We start from the raw sequence: 11542 nt of genomic DNA, 5'->3' as shown, positions 1-11542 counted from the left end.
GGTTGTGGTCAACAATCGAACAAAAAATTCTCCAGAGAGTAATATGAGTTCGCTTAACGTAGACAATTCTAACTTTTTTTGTTTAACAAGTCTTACCGACAACGTGTCCCACCAGGATTTAGGTTTTTTCTTTTTCTTCTTCTTTTTCTTTCTCTTTCTTTCGCTCTAGAAACAAAAACGCCGAAAGATGTAGCTTCAACAGATTCTAAAAGTCTCACAGACTAGGCATTCCGACGTATGTAGCCAGTGCTTTGGACAGGAAAATAAAAGCGAAAGTCACAATTGCTTTTGCTTCTGATTGGTTGAGAAGAGGGCACGAGATAAATCGTCAGTTCTTTGGAGGCAATGCAAAATCAATGCAAAAGCGCGGGAAAATGCACAGAAAAGTCAAAAATGCTCCTCCCTCTGATTGGTTGCGAAAATGGCGCGAAATTATTTGGCCGCTAGCTGTAGGAGATGCAAATCCAAAGAAAGAAGAGTGAACTTTTTCGACACAACCGAAAACTGCTTCTAATTATTTTCTTTATTTGTTTTGGTATTATTATTTTTGAAAGAGCGGTTTTCAAATGTATTGAGCTGGGTTCAAATCCTGTCCTTCTGTGTGTAAGCAAATTATGTTTCGTTTCAGTGGTTACTTTCTAATTATTAAATTGAAATGCCTGACAACCAGCTTGATTTATAGAATAACCCAATCTATTCTCGCATTTTGATTGGTTCTTGCCTATGATCTATTAGAGGACAGACGCACGATTGACGTCACCATCAGCTTTTATGCGAGAAGTGCACTTCTACTGTAAAAACAACGGCCTTTTCCCGCGCATAACGGAAGGATGCGTATAGTTTGTTGTGCTATGATTGACTCACTTGTCCGTCGTGATTGGCTAAAGATATGACTTTGATTTTGGCTTCATCTATCATGAATAATTGAAAAATCAGCATAAGTCACATCGCTACTTCTGAGTAACCAATCAGAGACCTTACCGGGTTACCACTTGGATCCAGGTCATCTTCGTTGTTGTCCGTGTCATCACCATCACTATCTGAGTCACTGGAACTTAATTTACCAAAAGAAAACTGTAGTGTCAACATTCTTGTTAAAGCTATTCTAACAGACGCATACTAAAGACAACTGAACTGTAAATAACAACTTTATTTGCACATGGGTTTGTAAATAAATTACGGAAATTCATTCGGTATATTCAGTCGGAGACGTTTGTATTGGTCAAATTTGTCACAGACTGGCACTAGTCACGCTTATTAAGGGGTGACTAGATAGTTCGTTGACGTCATGATTCTCACTAGTGACAGTCCACCCAAGGTCGTGGTAGCGGTGATGACATGGTTTTCAAAGGTAACGAAGCTAAGAAATTACTTCGAAGATTATCTCAAACTACATTACACACAATTCGTTTGTACTTTTCTTACTCTGATTCGTCGAAGCAGTCCACGAGATTTAAGCTCTCCAGTATTTTAAGGCAGCCATTGAAGGAGTCGGCATGTACACTTTTCACAGAAAGCTCCACTTCAACGTCTTCTTTCTTTAACGCGCCTTCGACACGCACATCCATAAAATTCACCGATTTACCACCGGAGGGGGAAAAGGCTTTGATGCCAATGTCGCCAGATCTGTTGCTGACTTCTTGGTTTTCTTCAGATGGAGCATCGGTTCTGTGACCTTCGCGCTCCTCTGATTTTTCGTCTCTCGTTGCGAAGGCTGACTCGTTGTCTGAGAGATTCTTGAGGTGATAATTTCCCAGCGTTTGTCGCAGAATATCGCGTGTCATCTTACAGGCTAATTCGACAAACGCCTGGGTCATTTCGCTCCTGTATCGTAAGAATGGAAAACAGTGAAGTTCATTTCCTAAGCGACAGATCGTCTTGGAGAGCTAGTCAATGCGCGCGCTCGTTTTTATCCCGTGAGAGGTGAAAGTATGTTTGAGAACAACAAAAGTCGTACGTTGGACATGCGAACATAATAGAAAGATATTTCAGGAGAAAGATCAATGAATCTCCCACGCAAAGTAAGGAGTTGCCAAGAAGCAAAATCCAGGCTTAAAGGAGCACTGTCATGAGCTGCGCATGCTCGAGTTTGTTTGCTCTCGAGCCCACGGAAAATTCTAGCCGTCATCATGGATTCACGCGTGAGTCACGTGTATTCGCCGGAGTTTCTCCTTTGTCCACCATGGCCCTCCCCAGTGGACACCATTTTGAATTTGTCGATTCAACTTGAAAAAAGTTAACCTAACACTTTTCAAGTTTTCACAAGACGCTAGCGCATGCGCTTCTCGTGACCGTTTCCCTTTAAACGGGACCACGTTGCTCAATTGCTATTAACGTGGGATACCTGTGGCGCTATGTTAAGATCTGTTTTGAACATTGCTGTTCAAAGTACTTCTTCCGAAAAGTACGACCAATTGGAAGAGAGGCGATAAATTTTTAATCCGCCACCATATGTGCTTTGTTTCTGTTCAAAGTGCGTAGAAAATAAAAGAAATCCTTATAGCGAGTTATACCCTTTATTCCAAAATGGCCGCCATTCTGGTATTCGTTTGTTTGCTTGCAAATTAGCCTTTTTTGCCTCGTTCTTAAACTTAAAATTCAAAAGAATATTTAACCTTGAACGAGTGAACAAGGGCTAATTTGCAAGAAAACAAAAGAATACTAAAATAAAAAATTGGCCATTTTAGAAAAAGGTGTATGACTCCACGATGGTATACACGAAATGAATGTTTCTTACCGATTGCCTGTCTTTGCTTCAGAGTATTCCAACAACACCTCACAGAAATGGCGACCCATCTCCTCAAAGTCACCCACATGAAAGTGTCTTCCTTTCTCCCTTGTTAATGTAAAAATGTAAGATAAGTACACCCGGTGAACTTTATCCCCTTGGCGCTCCCGCGCGTTTGAAGTTCTTCGTGCCCAATCCCCTCCCCCTTTCGAACGCCTGCCAACTGAGCGTAATGTCCAACCATTTGTTCGCCGTGAAACGCAATCCACACTCTCTCAACTCTTACTTTACCTCCCTCCTATTCGGCTAATAAGGAGACAGCAAAGATTCGACCAATCTAACCCCTTAATCCACCCCAAACTCAAACGAGGAACGCCTTCGTTATCTTTAACCAAAAACAATCAAAGCTTTTATACTCACATGTCACCAAAGTTTGCGCCACAGAAAGTAGCCTCCATGGTGAAGCTATTGGCGATTCCCATTTGCCGCCACATCACCACGCGCGCAGTTGATTCCTTGCACTTGCGTACTCGAAACTTACATCCACTGAACGAGAACTTATCGGGAGCCTTGCAGCAAGAACAAAACAAATTGTTATTAGACATTAAATTTCCATTAGTGTGCGAGTACGATTTTGCCCTCTGAGGGAGGGGAGGGGAGGGCATCTTTTTAACAATCCTTACTCCGAACCACATTCGTTATTATGTTGTGATTCAAATTTATACTTGGTTTAAATTTTATCTTTCCATTTTTCTTGGGTATAATAATGTACGATAATGAGATTGAAACAACAGAGGATAAAATTTAATCAAGGAAAAAATTGCATTACAACAACTACTCCCACAGAGATTCTTCCAAGGAAATTTTATGATAAAGGTTTTCGTGAAATAAAGCAATTTATTATATAATCACGAATGAAATACCAAGTGAGCTTTCGCGCGAAAACATGATACTAGGGAGCTTTAGCAACGACGACGGGAACGGCAACGAGAACGTCATGTAAAAACATAAATTCACGTTATTGCGATCACTTCGCGACTATTCCAAGCCTTTTAATATGACAAAGGTGTTTCAGTCCCTCAGGAATGAAACCGTTACGAGCGGCGCTTAATTTAGGGGAGAAAAATGAAAATTTTTCTCCAGGTGCTGACGTTCTCCATAACACCTCAAACTTGGCAATTTCACGTTCTTGCTTTGCTGACGACGGCAAAGAAATGGACAAAAATGAAAAACGCACGTGCAGGGCGTGCAAAGCTATTGTTTTTGCCCACTAAATATGCAAATTTGTGACGTTCTCGTTGCCGTCGCCGTTGTCGTTGCTAAAGCTCCCTACTACCATTGTCAGTTGAGTATGACACTAGGGTTGTTTGGTGACCAAGTTTCATCGTTTAAGTTACCATGTTGTCAAGGGCAACTTGCTTCGTTTCCAAGGGTAACTTTTCGGGGTTTGACGTCATTTAACTGGTAACGATCGCCAGTTTGAATTTAGCAGTTACCATTTGTAGATTTTGGCAGGCTCATGGCTCGTGACGTCAAGGCCCTAAAAGTTACACTTAGAAACGAAGGAGGTTGCTTTGGCAACATGGTAACTTTAACGCTGAAAATTTGTCACCAATTTTCCCTAGTGTCATACTTAACTGACAATTGTAGTATCTTCACACGCAAAGGAAAAGATCACTGTTGCTATGCTTACATATGAAAATCGCGCCTTTCGATGCCTTTCGTGAAATGACTTAGTCTTTCATTGGTGTTTATATAATAAATAGAATATTACATGGCCGCTTGGACAGACGAAATTTCTCTTCGAGTGTTGAAATATTTTTCAACACTAGAAGAGAAATTTCGTCTGCTGCCAAACCACTGAATATACAATGAATAACTTTGGCCAATCACAACAGACGGACACACAATCAAATATGCCAATCACGACACAAAACAATTACACGAAACCGGCCAAAAACGAGGGAAAAAAGGTACGTGTGAGACCAGATATGTCCAGGCCTCGAATGTTCAAACGATGGATAAATCACTATTCAGCGGGTAAGCACTAGCAAAACCACTTTGAGTTATACAGTGGATAGCGCTATCCACCCCGTGGAGAGCATTTCTGGGTCTAAGAATGCAAATAATGGGCCATTTCCGAGTTGCTGTTTGTCTCGGTTTCGAAATGAGTCTTGGTGCTCAACTATTGTCAGGGAAATGAGTTTGAATTGCATAAGAATACGCAACTCATTTGCACGTCAATGGTTGTGCACCAGGACTCGCTTTGAAACTGAGACATGCAGCAACTCGGAAATGGGATATTATATGCACGCGGATTTCAATAAGCGTCACGAAGTGTCCCGTTGCTCTTCTCGCCAACTTCGACATCACTCGTGTCTCGGAATACAGACAATATACTACATCACAAAGTGTCCCCCAAATGCTGCTCTTGAAGTAAAGATTAACTGCTGCATTTACCCAAAATTAAAAATAACGATAACCTTTACCCTTGCCTTAGCAAATGCTTAGACTTCAAGGGACACTTTGAGCTTGCATCAGAAGCACATGATTTTGAAGCGTGTAACTTGCAACTCTTTTCCTTGGAACAAAATCACGTTTCATCCAAGTAAGGAAACTTTTAATCTCAAAAAACCCCAGCTCTGAACCGGAGGTTAAACGCTTTAAGGTCACGAGCTTCTGGTTTGCATCTAATTTCTTGCATTCCTGGACATAAGTGTGCGAGATAGTTTTACTTTGTCTCTGATTGGATTAAAATTTGGCACGAGATTTTTAAGCCAATTATTTCATCTAGTAAAGCAAAATCAAACCAGTCACAGACCGCTAAATAGACCATTTTACAGAAGTAGCTAAGTTACCTAGCGTAAGAATGGAAGCGAGGCTGCCGGTGACCCTGATTTGATACAAACTTTCGTGCTTTTGTAATGTCAATACGGACTAATTAGAATTACAACAACGCATTTTACATGATAAAAAAGGGGGCTGTATCAATTACAAGGTCACCGGCAGCCTCGCAGCCATTCATTGGCTAGGTCGCTAAGCAAGCAAGTGTAAAATGGCCTATTAATAGTATTACCTTTTGTGACATCATCCATGGGAACAATCGCTCTTCTAAGAAGTCACTCATGGACGCCATCTTGGGATCTGCCGTGCACCCGTACATGAAGACATTGGGTTTTCGACTGTGACCGTGTAAATCACAGTAAATGATGACCTAAAATGAAACAATATCCACTCACTTCGAGAACAAATATTTCTTGATCACTGATCTTTTATAGCTAAGAACTAAATTGTATTTCACTTGGGTACCTGAATAGTTGCTATATAGATGCTTGATGTACATTTATTTTTAATCATATAGCAGCCTCCGCTATAAGTGATCCCTGATCAATTAACATCTCCTATCGTTCAAACCGCATTGAAGTGATCTCCGGTTTACAGTCCTTACCAAGAAGACTTGAAAGTCTAACCATTTGCAGATGTAATTACAAAGGCAGCACTTTCTCCTCAGTTATTTAAAGACCCTGAGTGTTGGTCCGGCTGGAGTTGAACTCACGACCTCCCGCATGGCAGCCCGGTGCTCAACCAACTGAGTCATCGGTGCGCGGTGGATTATCCTTGATCATATTTTAACCCCCTTACCTGGTGATCTTTTTTGAAAGCTTCCAACATGTTCTTCATGTGCCATACGGTTGGAAAACTTTCCTTTAAGGAAAAAGCAAGGAGTGAAATATTATTATCTGAAATAACAAACCATTACGCTAGGTTGCGAAAAGGGCTGGAATTATTTTGTTAGCGAGCACGAGTTATTCGATTGAGAGCAGACGCAACGAAGATTTCGGACTGCATGGTGATCTGGGGCCCCTGTTCTCTTTCACCCCGCTTTGAAACTCGTAGGGGAGATGCTTTCTTTTAGTTACTTTACAAACTTACACAGGAAGGTGAAGCCTAAGATTAGCCGCAAGCCTGAAAGCTGCGGCGAGAGGAACGCTGAGTCCCCTAAGGGTGTCTTTTTCCCCTTTATCCAGGTCTCCCGTGGGCGTTGTCTTTTACTTGGGTAAAGAAATCAGCACGACTGGCAGAACATCAAAATCGTCATACTCATATCGCCGTCCCGCAGAAAAACGGCGCCTCTAAGTGACAAGAGAAAGATTCTAGATATAGAGAGACGGCGTTATTCAAGCTTTAATGACGCAAAATTTAATTTCACATAAACGTTGAAGAAACTTCCTTCTCAATACTCCCCTACACCCGTATCGAGACCCCATCGTCCCTCTTGAGCCTTGCCCGATGACGTTGTGTGACACCCCCAAAAATCCTAAAAGTTTCGTGACACCACAAATTAAGGATGCCTATAGGAGTAGAAAATAACTCACACACCTTCTTTGGGTCTTTGTATGTTCTGTTCAAGTCTCTAGCAGCAAGGTTCGTTCTGTAGTTTCCCACAATCACACCATCGGGATTCAACATTGGAACTAATTTGAACACAAACTTGCGTCGAAGTTTCTGTGTATAAATTAATCAAGACACACAAGTGAGGTAAAAAAAATATTCAAAAAAGTAATTCACTGCAAACGATAACCGGCACTATTCACGTAACCCCATTAGTTATAATTCAACGTTTCAGGAATACATTTTTCAGTGAGGTACTAAAGGCAGCTTAGTACAAAAACAGTGATAGAATTGGTTTTTCAATATGTAATGCACCCCAATATTTCGCGCCATTTTTCCAACCATTTAAGCAATAGAGGACGGTTTCCGTGTTTCCATAGCCTCATCTAAACACGAAGGGGAAATAGGAGAATTCTCGACAGTTATGCAAAAATTGCATAATCCATTTGACAAAGCGTCCCCCAAAACCATATAAACTCTAACTTTTTTTTATCAGTTCAGTGACAACTGTAAAATCCCGTCATGTACCTACAATTTGAAAGAAGTTGCGATGAAAATCGCTATGTTTGCCCATTCTAAAGAGTATCACGGAAATCATAAAAATTTTAACAGTTTATATGGTTTTAGGGGTGACGCTGTATCAAAATTAGAAACCCCTGTATGGATTTTGAACCATGTTTCAAGGTCCATAACTTGGTCTCTGTTCACCCTAAAAGCACCATACTTGGCCAAATGACCAATCTCAACATGATCTTTCATGTGGTAGTGTCAGTTTATCGATTAGTTAAAATTTGAAACTCGCCCAAGTTCCCTGCTGAATTTCGGAACGGCCAATTGAAAACCACTCTAATGACTATGATAATGATAATATTGAAATTAACAACGATGGTAGCCTGTATTGCTGGTAACTCGGTAGTTCTTATCATAGGCCTCCTGCATACTACATTTTCATCTTAATCCCAACTGTTGAGCGGGAGATCAGTTGGTTATCTACAAGCGCAGCTGAGGAGGTGCGCTGTGAATAACCCACTCAGAGACAACTCCAGCAGTTGGTTAGAGTGAGACTTGCATCTGGGAAATCAGAATTGTAAGTCCAGCGCACATTCTAGATTCAGAGCTCTAAGAAACTGCACGCACGCCCTAAAGTGCCGGGTGTTCCGGCTGCCCTTTCCGTTTTCTGCCAAATCTCACACGATCAAGCATATCTTGGGAGCACCTTAGTCAGCGACTTATCTGCGGGTCGCAGCTGGCCACTACCCACTGACGATACCACACACCGGCAGGGTGCACTTCAGGCTCACAACCCACAGCAGCCAAGCTGAAGGGCCCAGTAAAGGGGAGCAGTTGAGTCCAGCTGCCCACTGGAGCTTACCGACAAGGGTTGCGGGGGATTTGCCCTAAGTTCGGCTGGTGCTCAACCATTCCGACCGCGACTCTGTACAAGGGAAGGTCATCACAGGTCATTGCAAGTCGGTTGCTACGAGAAGCTCGCGCTCTCAGCGGCAAAACCTATAAATGCTGTCATACGCACTCGTTTCCTAACCATCAAGGGTCGGCAGGTCACGACGGTCCCACGATCACGCAGTGGAGGATCACAGAATAAACTGCTGTCGAACAAGAGGTCTCTTTCTACCGACTCAAGGTCGGCTTCAGACAGCGGGTCATCACCCGAAAGCAAGGCCTTGTTACTCTACGCGGGTAGGCTCGGCAAGAAACATCACTTGGTTACTTTCGACGTTTTCTTGCGAGCAGATTTCAAATACAACTTCTTAATCCCGCGGCCTTTTAATGCTCTCAGTTGTATCAGAAATTAGAAAGTAATTCTAACCTCTGCAATATGATGTCCGCTTGTCAGGAAGTCCAGCATTCCTTTCATCATCCAACTGGCATTAGTTTCCCCAGGGTGAACTCTGGCGCTGATAACGACACCCAGCTTCTCATTTTCCGGTACTGGAAAAATGGGCATTAAGTATTAGCAGAAACCCATAAGGGTTGAAACGTGTAACGGCCCCTTGTGCGCTGGGAAACAAGCTTCTGAATATTCAATATGCTAAGTACCATATTTGGAACAACAAGAGCGAGGGGTTTCCAAATATGGTACTTAGCACTGAAACATTCAACCAATCAGTTCGCACTGAATATTCGGAAGCTGTGAACGCGTGTTACACGTTTCAACTCTTATGGGTTTCTGGTATTAGTTTGGGGGAAAAAGCAAACATTATGGTGATTTACTATACTTTTTTTTCTTTCGTGCACGATCTTTAGGGGACAAAAGATTCTCACAGCAAACGCGAGCCCATGGCCTGTTTCATGGAGGAAAAATATCCCTGTTAGAGCTGGTCACACCGCTTCGCTAGGTAAAATGAGAATCACCAATTCAACCTACGTAAAAACGGATTCAACCTGAGAACGGATTTTACTGGCAACATTTATGCTTGCGTTTCCAGTCTAAATCAGCCGTAGCGTTGCTTGTCTCACCTTGGGAAGAAGTGATAGTTAATGCATAGCAATTATTGCCAGCTATGGTCTTACACAACACCTGTTAAAAGGACAAAAGTAACACGCTTAGTTACCAATAGAGACTAGACAGAGATAGGATACAGCTAGAATACACCGAAGTGACAAAAAAGTGTTAAACGATTCTAGGATATGACCCTCGTGGATACATGAGAACTTTGGTTGTTGTTACAAGTTTAGCCAATATGCCTTCCACGTCACCTATCATTAATGTGCTGACTTAGGTCGTGGGCTTCCGGAACAAAGGAGTGTTTGAGTCCACAGGCTCGCAAATTTGAAGCTTTTAGTTTGTTTTACTTTGAAAAAAATGGCTACTTGTGTCACTTTTTGTGAAAGCCAAGAAAAAACCGTAATAAAATAATGGTAAAAGCTCAAATGTAAACACATAAGTAAGACACGTGCACGAGTAAAATTGAAAATTTTCCAATAAAATTTAGTTACCTCTCTCTGGACATACTGAGCTGTCTTCCGATTGTCCATTAGTGTTCGCAAGTATAACTCAAGGTCAGTGTATGAATATGGATAACAATGTGCAAGATAACACGTGTCACCCTCGTGCGGGAATTCCTGAAAAGCAATGAAAATCACCATCAGAAAGCATCTCCAAACTTTCGTCTACAAGTTTTAAAATCAAATGCTTGCTTTTGAGCTGTCAAGAGAAAAACTAGAGTTCTCCGCGAAAACCCCTTCGGGACGGCAAAGAACACAACGAAACTCGACCCTCATTCATCCCCAAGTCATAAAAAGTCGAACATGGGATACATTCGCGAAGGCGAGTATTTTCCCTCTACGGCCACTCATCTTCAGTTACGAAACCTAAATTAAATTCCAGGCTACACCATACACACGCACGCACGCACGCACGCACACACACGTGCACGTTGGTAAGCCTGTGGCATCTTCATTTCTGCCGAACAGTCATATTAGATCTCGTATAAGATAAGATTTCATTCCGGATCTACAGAATGAGAGGAACAGTGAAAGTCACTGGGTATCGAGGAAAATACAGGAGAGAAGATTGTCATGGTATGGCCAGACGAGCGTTGTATGAGTGATAACAACTGATAGCAATGGAAGTGGTAGCCTGTTCCAGGCTCTCAGATAGTCGACTGCGTGTGAAAAGCGAGTGGGGGCTTGGGTCGAGGCGAGGCGGGAGAGCCTGTAAGCACCTCTTCAAATTCTTCATTCCGGTATACCAGCTCCTGGTATACCCTCTGATTGGTCAATTTTGACAGTTTACATCAACACTTTCGTCATCATTTTGATTCACGCGCGGAGCACGAATCTGTCGCCGAGTGTCTTAAAGTATTCCCAAACGTACAAGCCCTCAGATTCGAGCAAAAGTTGTGTCTGTTCGACTTCAGTAAGTCGAAAAAACGATCCGTTTGCAATGCTTCCAACTGGTTTTGGTAAAAGCATAAATTTTCAGTTACTGCCGCGCGTTGCGAAAGCGCTTCAATGTTGTGATACGACATCTCTCCACACCGCTTAAAATATAGCATCACCGGGTACGATATATAGTTCGCATTTGACACAACTATTATGTCCCATGCACGCCATAATTGTTAGCATTCAACGGCGCTCTCTGAAAACTCTGACGAACGAGAAAAATACAATATTTTGTTATTCTTTCTTATGCAAATACCTGGCTGCGTATTCGAATTCACCAGCTAGGGTCAATTAAATTTCTGCCTTCATCGCCTTCGAAAAAATGAGAGCAAAAAGAAGAAACCACTTTGAAAGAGCGCAAAAATTTGCCGAAAACAGGCTTGTATTTCCGTTGTATGTCTCAAAGCTTTAACAGATCAAGCGACTTCAGGAAGCGAAGGTGATGGCTACGTGTCTGTATACTGCAAATGCAATTGAACCCATCCACATGAAATATCAATCTTTCACATTCATTAT

At 42.1% G+C, this 11542-nt stretch overlaps 1 protein-coding gene across 1 annotated transcript in view; it reads right to left on the bottom strand.

The window, feature by feature from the left end:
- The window catches only part of LOC138031231 (uncharacterized), a 33763-nt gene that overhangs the window by 6835 nt on the left and 15386 nt on the right, over positions 1-11542 (bottom strand). The window contains exons 7-17 of the mRNA XM_068878909.1: positions 10079-10204; positions 9599-9659; positions 8949-9070; positions 7109-7234; positions 6371-6433; positions 5805-5942; positions 3149-3297; positions 2738-2836; positions 1426-1824; positions 982-1054; positions 97-165 (exon numbers count right to left, since the gene is read on the bottom strand). Of these exons, the coding sequence (XP_068735010.1) occupies positions 97-165; positions 982-1054; positions 1426-1824; positions 2738-2836; positions 3149-3297; positions 5805-5942; positions 6371-6433; positions 7109-7234; positions 8949-9070; positions 9599-9659; positions 10079-10204 (1425 nt within the window). The remainder of the gene's footprint in view (positions 1-96; positions 166-981; positions 1055-1425; positions 1825-2737; positions 2837-3148; positions 3298-5804; positions 5943-6370; positions 6434-7108; positions 7235-8948; positions 9071-9598; positions 9660-10078; positions 10205-11542) is intronic.

This window comes from Montipora capricornis, chromosome 14 (assembly GCF_036669925.1).
Source record: "Montipora capricornis isolate CH-2021 chromosome 14, ASM3666992v2, whole genome shotgun sequence".
Taxonomy (NCBI): domain Eukaryota; kingdom Metazoa; phylum Cnidaria; class Anthozoa; order Scleractinia; family Acroporidae; genus Montipora; species Montipora capricornis.
This window is presented reverse-complemented; position numbering and strand designations above follow the sequence as displayed.